We start from the raw sequence: 16,765 nt of genomic DNA, 5'->3' as shown, positions 1-16,765 counted from the left end.
AAATCTTCGCAGCACGTTTTCTTTTTTAGTTTAATTCTTTACAAAATACGAAAGTTGCAAAGATTTTTCTGTTATCTTCACATCGGTTGGCAACGGGGTTAACGAGAAGCGCTCGAATTTATTTTTACTTTCCCGAATTTAATTTTCGTGGGAAATCCCGCCATCAAATGCCCGAGGTAAAAATGTGTCGAGTTTTCTTATCATGACATCTGCTTTACCGCGAAACCAACAAAGTCTGTCAAAAAAGTTTCATCGAAACGAACTGAACCAGAAATTACATTTAAATTTTGTTTGAAACTAACCCAAAAACAAATCGTCTGAAAATTTTATTTTAAATATATCGCACAAATTTGGTTCATTATTTCTGTTTTGTTTTTCAAGACAACACAACAAATACTAAACAAGTACTGCATTCAAACCGCAGAAGATTGCAACTGCTTACAACAAACATTTCTAATTCCTTTGTTAATTCTACCCTAAATAAAGATTTGGCCAATTGTCCACGAAAAGCTATTCTTAAACGCTCAAAAACAACTTGATCTTATGAAACGTGTTTCCAAAATTATCCAACTTGCCATCAATCACTCAATTCTACAACTTCACACGTTCTTTGTGACGTCACATACTGCTCAGTTAACGAAACAAGAGCGTGTGTGACGTTCGTGACATGTCAGGAAGCGTTTAATTCCTTATTTGGCTCGAATTCAAAAAACCTGAATATCTAAATAAGGTTGAATATTTATTTGGCAAACGTGCTCCTAAGCGAGCTTCATGCACTGAACCGGTGAATCGTATAAAACTGGCCACAAACATTTAATGCAAGTTTTGTACATCAAAAGTTCAACAAAAAATATCAGAAAATTACCTAAGATCGTAAGAAAAACGTCCAGTGTCTATAAACATTTAACCAAAAACCAAACATTTATTTAAGAATTCGTCAAAAACCAGCGGATTTAGGTGACCGGGAATTCTGCCTGGCATTCTTAGTACAACTAAGTAAACAATTCATTTGAACTGATGCGAATCAACCGTGCCAGGCAACACGTAAATGTTGTTGTATGCAGATGGTGACATTCGTGTAGTTACGTAAAGTCGTGTGGATTCTTAACCTTCGAATACAACAAATACAACCTACTTCACCGATTTCACAATCCAACCAACACTTTTACTTGTCACTTCTTAATGCGGGTGACGAAGCTTTGGAACGTTTTAAACTATTTTTACATTTTTTAGTGCAAAAAAAACAAAAATTGTTTCGAATTTATTTTTAGAGTCTTATTGTGAATATTATATTTGAAACAGGTTTCAAAACAATTTTTTATTATAAATTTTGGAATATATTGTTTAAAGCTAAACAACATGGTCGTATATTGGCACATGTATTAACTTTACCAGCAAGACTAAATGGGGTTTCCTTTCAGTACTGTTGGTTATTTGTGAACCTTAACTGGCCATACACCAAAGCTGCTGTTTGACAAAAACATTTCGCTTAAACTAAACTAAACTCGTTTATTTAAAACATCGGACTTTAAGCTAAACCAGCGTGGTCCAACTGCAGGCCCGCGGGCCAATTGTGGCCCGCGAGATAATTTTGTTGGCCCGCGAAAGTCCCAACATTTTAATGACAACTATAAGTTTTGTCTTCAGTAATTCAATGTTTTTAATATATCAGGATTAACGCACACTAAATGCTATAAAATCTCCTATTGTGACGCATGACAAGGCATTGTTATGTAATAAAGGGTTCTGCTTCTCCAAACCGTTCAGGGGCATTTCTGCGCTAGAGTGGAAACTGAATGTTTCTGACAGCTTCTGCTAAGTAAATAACTATAAAATATAAACTTATCTATAGGTAAAAAAGGTGTATAGTTACCCTAGAGTTGGCCCAGAAAAAGGTTTTTCCTGCAAAAATTTAAACCTTGGCCCGCGTAGTAAGTTAACGATTTCAATGGCCCGCAACAAAATAAAGTTGGACCAGACTGAGCTAAACAATCTGTCTACAAATTGGCCTTTTCACAATGACCTTCAGATTAAAATACAAGGTCACTTTGTAAGCTTCTAGAATAAGCGATAAACTGAAAACAAACTCTTTCGAAAACCAAGACAATCGACAACAAACGATTGGAAGGTTTAGGTATGTTAAGCGCGTGAAGCACAAACTTTCTCCCGAGTCAGCCAAAGTTCGGATGAGCAGAGGGTAATTACCGGGTCACTTGTACCGGTCACGACTTTCACGGAACCTATACAAGATTATTTTCTACCAAGAAATGACACTAATGCTCCGGATGGGTCTAATTGATTTGGAATGGTTGCAAATTTTCGTACATTTCCGTTTTTTAACGACATACCTAACTACCTGCCCATATGTGTGCGAGTGATCACTGCAACAACTTCAAGGGGTTGGTGGATCGAATCCCAGCTCGTGAAGTACTTTTATCAAAAAAGTCTTTATTGTTGCAACTTATAGTCAACTAAATAAGACACCTGATCTATTGCTGCATTACGACGACTGGTACAGATAAAAACGCAACAAGCAAGCTAAGTAGACACAAAACGAAGCATAATAAAACTTAGTGCAAAACTTCACGCAAAATGGTTTCAATTTACAACAAACTTATGCAAGTTATAATCTGCAATTCCTGCAGGAAAATTTCTGCAACTTAATCAGCCTTCCCTCTTCACATCGCGAACCTAAATAACGCTTTGTCTCTTGGCAACAGCGTGTTCAAGCAGGCTGCTGGTTCGTAATGTGCTGAAGGCACAAAGCCACCGCGTGTGCAACAATTCGTGCTACATTATCCCTAACTTGCCAAGTGATGCTTGCAGTGCAGATACTGGCTAAATCAAATAGCTTACTCGTTACTAACCTACATTTAAACTCTGTATTTTACTGCTTTTTAACCTCATTTTTTATGATTTAAAAAGGTAAAAGTTTATAGAGTTCTTTGGCAAATGTAATTTTATTCCGACGTTTCGACTTCCTGTACAGGTTGCCTCCATCAGGGTAAATCACACTGAATACGCGTAGTGCAGTGCTAGATAGACAAAGGAAAAAAAGAATTAAACGCAAGCACGTCACAACGCAACGAAAACACTGCGCGATAACAAATGATTGGGCCTCTTTTCTTTAACCTAGGTAACAGTAATCTTAAAAATGTAATCTAATCCTTTGATGTATCATTTTTGTAAAGAATATGCTTTCAACAGAAAAATTACAACTAACTTAGATTTTATCGCTGGAGTCATTCGAAATTTCAACTATAATCAAGTCTTCACAACTACGTCACTTATATACCCCTGTCACTATTCCGATCATGAAGCAAAAATTCTCCCGCCTTTGTGACTCATCACATAATGTTTTAATGCCTTATGACGTAATAGTCGTTCAAGGCGCCAGAAATTCGACGATAACCTTGTGTGACATCACAGAAAGTTATTTTCGGATGATTCGTAAATTAATAAGATTTCGACACGTGATAAAAAATTGACTATCGACAAGTTTTTGCAACCAGTCCTAGTTTTAAAGTGACATCGAATTTTAATATTTATTTCTTGTTCTTTTCTTTAAAGACGATGACATGATCTTTGCCCCCTGGATACGCCACTGTGTTGTTTTCAATGGGCGGGCAATGACTGAGTATTACCATGATGGTATTACTGATAAACTAACCGGCGCGCAATTTGCCTAATTTCCGTTCCGCAGGCTATTTTTGTTTTTTTAATAATGACGGTCTTGGTTTGAAATTTTTGTAATATACTTAAGATTTTTATTGCCTATTTTTTTTGTTTATTTTTTTTTTGTTTTTTGCGATGGCAGTCTTAAAGGTTTATTGGAACAGAAACACTTAAAAGAAAAAGTGGCGTTACAACAGAAAATGAGCAGAAATATACAAGAAACTGTCAGGCAAGAAGCAATACAGCATAACCAGCGGTGGGGGTGGGGTTCAAACTTTTTGTCAGCTGGTTCTATCACAAAAGTCATATTTTTCAGCCGGTTCTATCACAAAAAGTCTATTGACAGTACCCAGAATGCTAACCGGTTCGCTGTGCTCATAAAATTTCGTGAGACGTTTCTATAGAACCGGTGCGAACCGGCTGAATCCCACCACTGAATATAACATAACCCTTCAACATTTGCTGGAAAGCCAGTCTATAAAGGCAAGATTGAAGGCAGACACACTAATTGTTGGGTCAATAAAACGGTTTGTTAAGACACAAAATAGCGATTGTTGACTGTAAAATGGGAAAATGCACTTCGTAAATACAAAAGTTTGAGGAAATATGGCAAAACGAACTTTATAAACAGGTAAAAACGCTTAAATGAGCTTAATTAGTGGGTTACCGTACGTACAGCTTTATTCTTTACAGCAGAAGGCGTTAAATATTGGTTATTTGCAGCTCAGAACTAAATGTTTAGTTCGAGGTTCGAGCTGGTAGGGCAACGTGTCTCGATAGCGCTAGCTTGTGGATTATGCGTTGTTTAAAATTCCCACAAAAGCGAACAAGGCACTTGCGCAATAGCTTTCAGTGTTTCGCAAAATATTTCACGCCTGTGACTCGTTCGTAGTTTGACTCTTCCACTCATCCACGAAACGCTCCACGATTTCGTAAATCTCCGCAATCTGACCGGATGTGACGTAATAGACGCTTCCGTCTCGCATGACCAACTTCAGTTTATGGTCAGCGGGATTTTTACTGCAAAGAAAATGAAAAAAAAACACTTTTATGCTTTTCACAATGCCTATATTTTCCACAGTGTTATTGAGCAAGTCGTGATTTATAGATTTGTGATTTTTTGTCCACAATATTTCAAAAATGGTAGATTTTTAAGTGATGGGTGGCATGGTTAGATAAATTCATTAGAACTGATTTACTGATTAAGTAATGAAACTTACGAAAAGATGAGGTATAAATGAACTCGAAATTTTTGATATTGATAAGATTTGTCGTTTTAAAGCAGAAATGTTAGAGAGGTCGCTCAACAGTTTTTATGACATTGTCAATTTTGTTAGCCATAAGCTTCCAAAATGGTGGATTGTAAAGTAATTTATGGGTGGCAAAATAAATTACACCATCGCTAACAAGATTCGGGACTCGAAAAACTTTCATTAATACAGTGGTGGATTTTTGTCAGCCGGTTCTATCACAAAAGTCATATTTTTCAGCCGGTTCTGTTACAAAAAGTCCATTAACAGTAACCAGTAATGCTAACCGGTTCGCTGATCTCATAAAATTTCGTGAGACGGTTCTATAGAATCGGTGCGGACCGGCTGAACCACTACATTAATGTGATTTGCCTTTTTTATGCATAAATATTAGAGTTCGCTCTTAAAAAGTTTAGCTCATTTCATCCGCCACAAGAATCTCACCCAATAAGTTGCACAGTCTCGATATTGGCTACGGGGATTCCCCGAATCTGCCTTTGCTCGCAGTGTGACGTCACTTTCTCTCGATTGATGACGTACTCGTCACGCATGACAGACAGGAGTTGATGGTTGATTTTAAGTTTCAAGTTCGTTGCGCCCGGCTGGTTTTCATCGTCATCAAGCGGTTGAAACGATGTGAGGCTAAAAATACGACTTTAAACACCTAGTTTTGTTACTTAAAGATTTGTTTATCACAAGTATACAGATCGACACTGAAGATGCTTTTTAGCGAAATTAATTTGTTTTTTATAACACTGTCAACTGATTTGAACCTGGAAATAAATATTTCCCGAACTTGTGACAAATATAATGAAAGGTATAAATCGTTGCAACAAGATTAAAAAGTGAAACATCTTGTTTTAATAATAAACAAGCAAGTACTTTTGACATTTGCTTCTTAATTATCATTTACTGAAACAGTTTGACTCAGTGATCGTGGATATTAACATGCCTACTATTAGAGGGACAGATCCTGTGAATAGCATTTATGTTTACACATAGTTTTGTTGCTTAAGGATTTGTTTATTAACTTGCTGCTAGACTAAGAACTTTAACAAGTCTAAAGTCGTCCATTTGTCTTCATCTCTCGTATTGAGTCTCAGGTGATTTGTAATTATACAAAATACTACTCACAGTGTATAGTGTAACAAGCATTTAACATAAAATCCCTCAAATATTTTCTTCCTTTACCCCCATGGCAATTTCTGTCATTTTACTCAACTCACATAAATTCTTTCGTGAAATTTCTGACGAATGATTTCGCAGCAAACTTGATGACTTGTTGCAGGATTCCCATTTTGTTCGTTTTCCCCGTAGTTGTTTTCTGAAACAAAATGCACCAGATGAAACGCATATAACAACAAAGTTTTAATGTTTGAAATATAAAACACACTTAATACCAACTAGCATAAGTTTTAAACAAAAATATGCACAACAAACCATACAGTTACAGGACTTTTATGACGTCAGGGGTTACGTGTCTTTAAGGTTTGGTTGACGTCATAAAAGATTCGCTTAGTTTGGTCAAACTTATTTGGCGGTTGCAGTACGATTCAGTGCATTACAGATAAAAAACGTCCGTGCCGTAAAATAGACGCATGGCTAGATTTTCCCGTAAATTTCATTAAACGAGTTTTTAAGCAGCAAGAATTTTATCGCGGGAAACTTTTCAAGTTTAAGAGAGAAAAATTTTTTTGGACCACATCGTGTTCTTATGTCCTGCACCTATTCTGCAACATTTAGTTATAACATACATTTAAAGCTCGCAGCGTGGCTTCAACCATCCCACACCACTTCTTGCGATCTTCCTTAAACACAGAAGTGGGAAGATTTTGTTGACAAACTGCGAAAATGCGTCTGCTATCGATGTTCAGCAGACCGTGACGCACGCAATACTGGTGAGACATCAACAATGCGAGGTCCTGGGCCTGAAATTAAAGTGAAAAAAAAATATGTTAAAAACTTGGAAGACCTGAAACTCCAAAACTTCACACAACTTGTCATTTTACTGGAGGTCAACTATACTTTGTGTAATAAGTTTTAATCAGCTTTCCAGTGTTTTTCAATTTTTGATTTTATGCATCAGAAATGTTTTTTGCAGAATTTTGTTTGTTACCAACTTTACAGAAATTTGTTTTGTTTCGTTTTTTGATTCAAGGGTCTGATTTATTAAAGCTAATTTAAGAGTCACACTATTCCATGCGGTAAAGATAAAACTACAAACAAAACTAGCGTTTTATCCATTTTCTTTGCAGTAAGACACATTTTTGACAGTAGATTGAAGTGCGGCAAATATATGTTATTTCACAATCTATGCAACTGTCTCCTACCGTGTTACACGTGTGCTCTTCTGATTGGACGCCGCCGCATATTTGCGAATACGTCAGCCAAGCTTTCATTTGGTTGTCCTGGATACCGAACGCGTCAAGGGGGCTGAAAAATTCCCGCCTAAAAATTACATTTACGTTTTAAACAAAAAAGACGAAACGATGGTTTAAACTGAAAACTAACGGATTGTAAAACTTAAACTACAAAAAAACTTAAAAAAAATAACACAATTGGGGGTGTTTTGAAGTCTTAGCAATCAATGGATACAGCCCTGGTTATAATGTTCTTTAACAAAACCTAATTTTTGTAATGGTTCATACAAATCACACTCGAAATTTCACACGCATTGAGACAGTGACGTCACCTGAAGTAGATTCTCCAGATTTCTTCAACCTGATTTTGGCGGCTGAATTCCTCGGCTTGAGAAATCGCGTCCATGACGTAAAACCCGCCGTTGCCAAGGGTTACCAACTGAAAGAAAGAATCAAAATTAATGTTCGGAAAGGAATGAACATTAATTATAACAGTGGGTTACCGGAGCAACGGACTTAAATAAACAATTAACTCCTTAATGTCCGGTTACCAAGGAAACAAATGAATAATATAATACAGTGCGTTACCGGGGCAACGGACTTAATTTTCAAGTTTAATCATCTTTAACTGCACTCTGGTCGTATACCACGGTTGCCACTGGTTACCGACGGTTGCCCATAGCAACAAGCATAAATCTCACTTTCTTGTCAAGAGCGAGGAACAGCGAGAACCCGAACGAGTCTCCGAGTCGGTTTTTGGCGGCCATTGCTTGGCACATCTCCCGCGCCGTGGTGCTAGAGTCACTCCATATTGTGCGGACCGATTGATCCATACAAATCACTGGGAGGCGGATCCGGTGACGAGACTTGGCTGCCTAAATGTCAGAATAAGAAAGAATTATTGGAAACATCGTTGGTAGAGCGTGGGCCTTGCCATATGGGATGCTTGGGAGACCAGCTGAATCGGTATGACGCCTTTTATAGGCCTGGCGTACAATGATTTATCGACAAGTGTGCCGTGATCGCTGGTCTACATCGACGCTTCAGGGCTGATCCCAGTACGTCTGTATACTCATCTTAGCTGATTACTGGCCAATCTGGCGATCCCCTACTACGAAGCTGATATGTTCACACTGTTAAAAAAGTTGGGTAATGACCGTGGGCAAAGAATGATTTTGCCCATTGAAAAATATGTAACAATACAATTTACCCAACTTTATTGGGCATATTCCGTTTTTACCCAAGTAAAATGTTGGGTAATGGAATTGGTAACCCTAATATAAATTTTACCCTAAAACAAATTTCAGGTAATTTTGGTTTTACCCAACTGAATTGGGCAATGTTTTGTGCTACCCAAATACAAATTTTGGGTAGAATTAGATTTACCCAATTACTTGGGTATTTTTATAATATACCCAAATATATGTCTTACCCAAAGTAATAACTTAATTGGGTAAAATATGTCAAGCCCAAAACAAATTGGGTAACAAAGTCTAAGACTATGAAAAACCACAAATAGTGGAAAAACAATACTTTACTCATAGCATGAAATATTCAGTTTGCACAACCCATATGAAAACAATTTTATGCATTATTTGTGACTTCCAGCAAAAACTTAGGTCTGTTTTCATTGTTGCATGTAAAATTAACATGCCTGTGGGTAGCGTGAATTATGTTTACATGTCTCTTTACTGACAAGAGATTTTTTAAAACCGCCGTACAAAACTTACACTCATAGCTAGATTGCACTTTCGGCATATTATCGTCTCCAAAGTCAATGCAAATTGCCCAAGTTTACGTTTTCCCAACTATTTATTCGTAAGAATAAAATGAAACAATTATTGTATTGTATGATACCGTCGGTATACGACGCGATGACGTATTGCGAAGTTGAAGTCTGCGCGCCCGCTCATTGGTTGAATGTTCAAACTTCGGTGACGTAATTTATAACTCGTGGCGGAGCGGGGAAAAATAAAGTGGCGCGAAAAAGGCCTAGTTTGTTCAGCGTGCGACGAAGTGAGGTCACTGCTGCTTGTAGTAACATATAGCACGTTTTTACTGTTGCTTAAATAGTGTTAGGAGGTGCATGTAACAATTAAAGAATAAAAAATGAACTTGTCTTTGGAGGAAACTATAATTGAAACCCGGGGATTTCTAGATAGAATATCAGTACCTGGTGAGCAAGCCGATGGCATTTGCGACTTACTAAAAGGTTAGTGCTTATCCGTGTTTAGTTTGTGTTAAGTACATTTTTAACATCATGGTTTGTTTGTAGATAACTGTGTGGATTCAAACACTATAATAGAAACAGAATTTGACACTTTGAAGAAAGCTTTTCCATGCATACCATTGGGTTATTTGTTGAAAATAGTCAACCATTTTAAGCAAAAAGCACCCCCATCAATAGAAGTTGAAAGTGATTCTGACACCATTCCATTATCTGAATCTGATTATAGTGTTACCTCTTCAACTTCCACATCTAATGACAGTTTAGAACTTTTGGATGATTTATCTGTGGTGCCCAATTTATCCAGAACAGGGCCAAAAGAGTTCCCAGAGTATCGTTTTAAATTTAACTATCATGGCCGGGAAACTATACACACTGGTGTGATAACTGAAACCGGAAAAAGGAACATCACTACTGCGTTAATAAATGCCCTAAAACATTATGAAAGGTATAAAATGGCTGAATTTTAGTAATGCAATTAATTCAAAGCAAATATGTTTGACTTTTGCAGATATCCCACACCAGCACTGAGGAAAATGGCAGTATCGACATTTATTAAAATTGGAAAAGCATCGCTGGGATTAAGTCAGGATGAAGCAATGGTTAGTAATGGCAATTTCTAGTGTAACCAATTACCATACATTTCCAACAGAAATTTTGGTTGCGTAAAGTCACGCAGAAGACTAAATACACAGGCAAAACAACAAAGAAAATGTGTGAGCAGCCAACATCATCAAAACGATCGTACAATAATGCATCGGGTGTTGCTAACACCAATGTTCTCAAACGGAAAAAAATGACTGCTTTTTGTGGGGATTCTGAGGAGGACATGAATATATCAAAAGAGGTATTTTATCAGGTGTGTATTTCAGTTGTTATTAACTTAAATTTATTTCTTGTTTGTTTTTAGATGATGAAAGAGGAGTTTGTTAAGCCCATGGTGCAAAGAAACAAAAAAATGATTTCAAATAAAATGAAAGAGACATGTTGTTTTCGGCGTAAATTCATTGTGGACAACAATCCCCCTGCTAAAGATGTATTTGCAGATTGGCCCGCTCTAAAAGTTTATGATGAGGTAAATGTGATAATTATCTTTGTGTATGCAAATTTTGTACGACTATTTTTTTAATTTGGCTTTTAGATTGTTTCGGAATTTGAAAGACTGCAACCACATGTTTGTACAAGCAACCACCACATCCATAAACTTGGGGTGGAAATTATGAAATCAGTGCTTGAGCACACAGTAAAAAAACAACAAAAGAGTCTTTCGGTACAAAAAGTTTTGGAAACTTTACCATTGGATGATAGTTATTTGGAAGAAAATAAAGGTGAATATTTTATGATTGATTCTTAGTTAAGTGGAATTGTACCTTTGTTTTAATCCCACTATGATTTGCTGATTTGCTGATGAGCTTCAGTTAAAGAGCCTTTGTATAATGTATGGTGAGATGGCACTGCATTATAACTGATATGAGAATATCAAGTCAAAAAGCGGCATCTGGGAATGAGTTATAACACAATTTCAAGAACAAATTTGTGCCCTATATATATATTTATACATGCAAGTTATTTTTACAGATTTAATTTTTGTTACTGGACTGCAGCTCCTTTGCTGTGCTCTAAAAGGAAACACAAAACGGAAGTACGATCAACATTGTTATGTGGTTGACTTTTTTCCGGTAGGTCAAAGAGCATAAAATTACTGTTTGTATGTAAAAGAGCTAATGAAATGTTTTGTATTGCAGATCAATACAACAGTTTCAGAAATTGCAAGTGCTATTTCTGACCGCTTGCAGCCATTTTTGGCAGTATAGGGCACCGTAGCACAACATCATAAAATAACATTGTTCATAGATCAATCACCCATTTTGGATGTTGACAATATTTTCAAAGGAGTAGTTGCAGTAATGGCTTATCACTATGTTTTAAATTACGAATATTGCCAGCATGTTAAAAAAGTAATGCAGTTTCTTCAAGTTTATGTGTTTAAATTACCTATACAAAAACCTGATTCTCTTTGTAACAGTGTACTAGAATTAGCCCTGATGCTGAAGTGCAATTAATTTCTTACTTGTAAATATTGCTGTAACGGACATTTGCCTATTTTTATTTACCAAAAAGTCCAATGTTTCTGATGTTTTTACTGTGATATTATTGGTACTCTCAAACAGCAAATGTTTTCAATGTTCTTTCTGTGATATTGTTGGTACTCTCAAACAGATAATGTTTCCTATGTTCTTACTGTGATATTGTTGGTACTCCAAACAGATAATGTTTCCTATGTTCTTACTGTGATATTATTGGTACTCCCAAACAGATAATGTTACTATGTTCTTACTGTGATATTATTGGTACTCCCAAACAGATAATGTTACTATGTTCTTACTGTGATATTATTGGTACTCCCAAACAAATAATGTTTACTATGTTCTTACTGTGATATTACTGGTACTCTCAAACAGATAATGTTCTTACTGTGATATTACTGGTACTCTTACTGTTACCTGTATCATGCATCAGTTGTTTCGTTCAGTTACTGTCTTGTCACATACTTTGTCACATTTCATGTTTTATTTATGTGGCTGTTCCTTCTTTTCCAAATACAATTGTAGTTTTTTTATTCATCTAGTCTAGTGCTTTACTCAATTGGGCATATATGATTATACCCAATTTGAGGTACCAAAAAGTAGTGGTTTGCTTGTTTGGGTAAACATCTTTTTGCCCAACATGAGTGCCCAACAAAACAGGGGTTTCTGCACCAAGGTACCCAACGATAATCGGGTAAACTAGTATTATACCCAAATCAGGCAAAACAACTTACTACCCAACAAAATTGGGCATTCACAACCCAACGGAATTTTAGGGGTTTCTGCACATAAGTGCCCAAAATTTTGGGTAGCCACTACCCAACATAAATAACAGTGCAGCATACGAGGCAGGCAATGGTACTTATGTGATTCGACTTTTGGCGGGTTCTGCACTAAGCCTGTGCAGCTCGGTTGGTATAGCGCGAGTCCCGGAAAGACTCCTGACATGGGTTCGAATCCCACCGCAGGCTAGATTTTTTTAGCATGGACCTTGCCATATTGGAATGCTTGGGAGACCAGCTGATTCGGTATGGCGCCTTCAATGGGCCTGGCGTACTACGATTTATACATGAGTATACCGTGATCGCTGCTTTGCACAGACGCTTCAGGGCTGATCTCAACTATGAATTTATGTTCATCTTAATTGTCGCATCTTTGGTTAAAGTTTGCTGTACAATTCATCACATCTTGCTTTAATGCTCGAAGCTGATTCCCGACAGGGCGTCGTGCAAACAACCGAAACATAGTTTTAAGTAGATGACAAAACAGTTTTGACAATTCCATCTTCTTTTTCTATCATTTTAAACTTCTTTGGGCGAAAAAATTAATAGTTCGCTTTTTAAACTGATTGATTTACTGCGACTCCGATGGGTATTTGAATCGAACAAAACACAGAGGGTGGGCCCGGGGATCGAACCATCAACCCTGTGACTCACTGCTTGTAAAACAAACCTGTAGTTCAAGCGAGCAAGGCGGTGTTTGTCTTGTCCCGTTCACAGAAACTCCTCTCAACTTTTCCCGGCAATATTCCGCCCATGGGTTGCTTTCCCCCAGCAGAAATGTTTCCACGAATCTGGAAATCTGACGAGGAAAATAATAAACTCAAAGTTAAACTAGAAGGGTGGCTTAGCACATATTGCCCTTGCACATGCACTATACCCTATTTTAAAACATAAATATATTTCCTATGCTTATTTTGTATTGGGTCCCATATTACCCATCGTCTTTTATCACCTTGGTTGTTTCTGCAGGCAAAAACTCATGGTTCCCCACACATGCAAAGTTGTAGATAATGCATTTCAATAGATAAACACAGTGATCGGCACTGGGCTTAAATAATAATACTATGTAGAATACAAACTATTTAAATTGAAAAACTCATTTTAGGGGGCTAGCATCAAACATTTGATAGAAAAACGAGTCGGACAAACTTCGGGGTAAAATACCCATTTTAGGGGGCTAGTGGGGTAAATACTGGGGTTATCAACAAAAACCAAGTGGGATGCACATCTACATAACTACATCTACCATCTGTGTAAATTTCAGCCGAATCCATGAAACATTTGATGGAAAAACGAGTCGGACAAACTTTGGGGAAAAGAAAAATTAAAGAAAAAAAAAGAAAAAAACAAAAACATTTTGAGTAAAATCAATATGTGTCCCCTTCAGGGAAGGGGACCCATAATAACCTACAGATAGAGCATCGGTCGCAGGTCTCATTAGTGCTAGGGACAAGTCATTGCCTAAAGTTGTGATTGCTGTTTCAGAGCTCAAAATTTTTAGAAGTAGACCTATCTATTTGCATGTGGCAAATTTGTGCATAAATGTCAATAGAAAAGTCTTCATGAGAAAAGGTGGCCCAAAAATTAAAAATTATTTTAAGCGTTTTAGCCAGTGATTCTCAATCACCAAAGATTGCTATTTTAGCTTCCAAGGTAAAAATTTTTAGTGATTTTCTGAGGCATCGTTTTTTGCGGCTCCTTACACATTTAAAAAACTACCATTTGACCCCGACAATAAAAGAGTTGGAGAACCACTGGTTTCAACTATATCTTGGCTCTACATAAACTTAAAATTACAAAAATGCCGAAGCGCAACAAGAGAAGGCAAATGGCAAGAAACTAAATATTTCATCTTTTCATTCACATTAACTCGGTACCAACCTGTTTTGATGGAGCAAAACATCCTGCAACGAGTGAGAGTAGAATCCAACCGAGTGAAATACTCCGAGTAGTCGGGTTACAGACGAGTTGTTTGATGATTTGGCAATAAATTTCATCGCGCAAGTTTTGGTTTTCGAGTCCGATCGTCACCAGAAACCGAACCTGGAAATTTTAAACTTGTTTGTGAAACTCGTCAACGTAAAGTGCGGGGACAGTTAGGACATGAAATCAAATTTCTCCATTACTTTAAAATCAGAGTTATCGAGTCAGGTATTTTAGGATCTGGTTCGGGTTTCGTCTTAACACAACTGACTTGATTCGGACCTGACTTCACTCCCTGTATAATTTTTGCCCCTTTTCGACTAACATTTGTGCGTAATCCGAATCTAGTCGGTCCCAAAGCATTCCTATATGGCAAGGTGTAGGCTAGAAAAATCTAGCCTGCGGAGGGATTCGAACCCACAACAGGAGTCTTTTCGGGACTCGCGCTCTACCAACTGAGCTACGCAGGCTCAGTGGAGAATCCGCCGAAAGTCGAATCACAAGCACCGTTGCCTGCCTTGTATGCTGCACATGTCAGCTTTGTAGTAGGGGATCGCCAGATTAACCAGTAGGACGTATAAGGACTTTATAACTCACTTTTCCCAACACCGTCATATTAGCGATTGTGTTTCTTGTCAACGTCATTAACGTGTCGTCATCATTCGGTTGTGACGTAACATACATGGACGCGGCTCGTTTGTCGTTTGTTCGACTCTTTCGTTGGATGAGCGAATGGGCGGGCTTATGCCAACTCCGATTCTTCGCCGTAAAATTCTGCCTCCGCTCCTTGATGGTCGTCTCGAAGAGATGAGTGGATTGGCCCTGGAGGAAATGAGCACAGGAGAATGAAAGAAACAAAAAAAAAACAAGACGAGGAGGCGAATGAAAAAAGTGAGAATAATGCCAAAATAACAAGAAAGGTCAAATAAAACTCCAGGTGCGTTTTATTTTTATCTTTTACTGCGAGTTTTAGTCAGTTTTGTCTGTCAGGTCTTCAGTTGAGGGTTAGTCGTGTTTCAGACAGTTTGAGATGCTTCGTATAATTTTAATCCCTTTCGTGTTGCCTTTTTAGACACTAAAGATGCTCTCATAAGCAATATACAAATGTCCCATACATGATAGCCAAACGATTTCAGCCCAAAACATTCGTTTTAAAACTTGTGATGATGAAAGAGAAAAATATAACTAGGCAAAAAGTTTAAGGACAAGATTTTTAGCAAAAATGTATACAGAATTTGGCAAATAAACAATGTTTCCATTAGCAGATCGGTTATTCTTATCAAACAAGCAAATTTTCGTTTTCAAACTAAGTAAAGTTACAGGGAAACTAAGTTATTCGTCATCATTCTGAACGCACTCATCGAAACTATGCAGTGGTCACCAACACTAATAATACCGTTATTATAGATGACAAAACACAATGCATAACTGATCCTTGACCTAATTACGTCCCCATAATTTGCAATTAATACACATATGACGCAGCGTTAATCACTTGATGACTCAGCAAGTTGCGGCATGCCATATAAGGAAGTTTTTTCTACCTTGTCCAACGACTCGCTTTCATTCCCCATAAAAGATAAAACGATTTCCCACGAAGTTTGGACGAGTCTGAGTATCTGCTCATCCATGACACTCGAGTCAAGTGACTTCCGACGACCTTGAGAAAAAAATAGAGGTCAAATTTATCTAAGCGATTCAATATTAATTTAAACAATGACTTTTTGTGAATAGTCACGTGACATTATTTCTCACCATTTCCCGCGCGCGTCCCGTTGCCATGGTGACCATTGTTGTGCTTGTGTGACGTCATTCTGGTGTTCTGCAGCACGGGAAGATGAGTGGTGCGTTGGAAGTATCCTTTAACGCCGGGTGCGAAGCACTCATCCACCATTTCGCTGACCCCGGCCGGCAGATCGGAATTCGAAGATCCCGCTTTCATGTGACCGTTTTGTGTGACGTCGTGGCCGTTCTTTATGGCGTCATGGACGTTCTTTGTAGCGACATGGCCGTTCTGTGTGACGTCACGACCGTTCTGTGTGACGTCATCAGTCGCTTTGCCGTTAACTCCGTTGCTGACAGCTTGAAGGTGTTTCATGTCAGCAGTAAAACCTATTTGACCCTCTGCAACACATGCAATGCATCTATTTAATGAATCACGACATAACATGTGCGTCGCATTTTTATTGAGCCACTGTAGCACAGATAAGAGTTGAAAGTCCTTGTAACAGCTAAACACTTCAAATAAACAAATCTTCCACAGGGCTGGTTTAAAACGAATTGCTTGTCGAGAAACAGCGGTTGCGAAAACGTTTGCAATAACAGCTGGTATATTCAGTACAAGTTTTCGACAGTTGTATTGGGATCAAGTTTTCTAGTGTTTACAAAAAGGTTTTCCCCTGAAAGTTCACTGTAACACGTCAGTAGCGTTGAAAGAGTTTCAGTCAAGTTCAGACGAGCA

At 37.7% G+C, this 16,765-nt stretch overlaps 2 protein-coding genes across 2 annotated transcripts; one reads left to right on the top strand and one right to left on the bottom strand.

The window, feature by feature from the left end:
• Positions 1–3,811: 3,811 nt before the first annotated feature.
• On the bottom strand, positions 3,812–16,455 carry LOC145230110 (uncharacterized). Its single transcript, XM_080095485.1, has 12 exons — positions 16,060–16,455; positions 15,849–15,964; positions 14,902–15,126; positions 14,263–14,424; positions 13,052–13,180; positions 7,987–8,160; positions 7,618–7,724; positions 7,256–7,373; positions 6,680–6,853; positions 6,152–6,249; positions 5,370–5,567; positions 3,812–4,695 (listed from the first exon to the last, which is right to left on the bottom strand). Exons 1-12 carry the CDS (start codon positions 16,400–16,402, stop codon positions 4,545–4,547), a joined length of 1,995 nt encoding a protein of 664 aa, XP_079951611.1. The 5' UTR covers positions 16,403–16,455; the 3' UTR covers positions 3,812–4,544.
• LOC145230401 (uncharacterized) lies at positions 9,140–12,132 on the top strand. The gene is made up of 8 exons (XM_080095827.1): positions 9,140–9,497; positions 9,561–9,960; positions 10,024–10,114; positions 10,165–10,359; positions 10,423–10,587; positions 10,654–10,840; positions 11,091–11,191; positions 11,258–12,132. Exons 1-8 carry the CDS (start codon positions 9,395–9,397, stop codon positions 11,324–11,326), a joined length of 1,311 nt encoding a protein of 436 aa, XP_079951953.1. The 5' UTR covers positions 9,140–9,394; the 3' UTR covers positions 11,327–12,132.
• Positions 16,456–16,765: the final 310 nt, after the last annotated feature.

Source organism: Phallusia mammillata, chromosome 5 (genome assembly GCF_965637545.1).
Source record: "Phallusia mammillata chromosome 5, kaPhaMamm4.hap1.1, whole genome shotgun sequence".
Classification (NCBI taxonomy): domain Eukaryota; kingdom Metazoa; phylum Chordata; class Ascidiacea; order Phlebobranchia; family Ascidiidae; genus Phallusia; species Phallusia mammillata.
This window is presented reverse-complemented; position numbering and strand designations above follow the sequence as displayed.

Excerpts from the sequence above, each read along its gene's own strand:
- LOC145230401 (XM_080095827.1), top strand. The coding sequence starts at position 9,395 with ATGAACTTGTCTTTGGAGGAAACTATAATTGAAACCCGGGGATTTCTA. Across the intron at positions 9,498-9,560 it reads CATTTGCGACTTACTAAAAG|ATAACTGTGTGGATTCAAAC; the intron begins GTTAGTGCTTAT and ends GTTTGTTTGTAG. Across the intron at positions 10,841-11,090 it reads TTATTTGGAAGAAAATAAAG|ATTTAATTTTTGTTACTGGA; the intron begins GTGAATATTTTA and ends TTATTTTTACAG.
- LOC145230110 (XM_080095485.1), bottom strand. The coding sequence starts at position 16,402 with ATGAAACACCTTCAAGCTGTCAGCAACGGAGTTAACGGCAAAGCGACT. Across the intron at positions 15,127-15,848 it reads AAAGCGAGTCGTTGGACAAG|GGCCAATCCACTCATCTCTT; the intron begins GTAGAAAAAACT and ends CATTTCCTCCAG. Across the intron at positions 7,725-7,986 it reads TCCTCGCTCTTGACAAGAAA|TTGGTAACCCTTGGCAACGG; the intron begins GTGAGATTTATG and ends TCTTTCTTTCAG.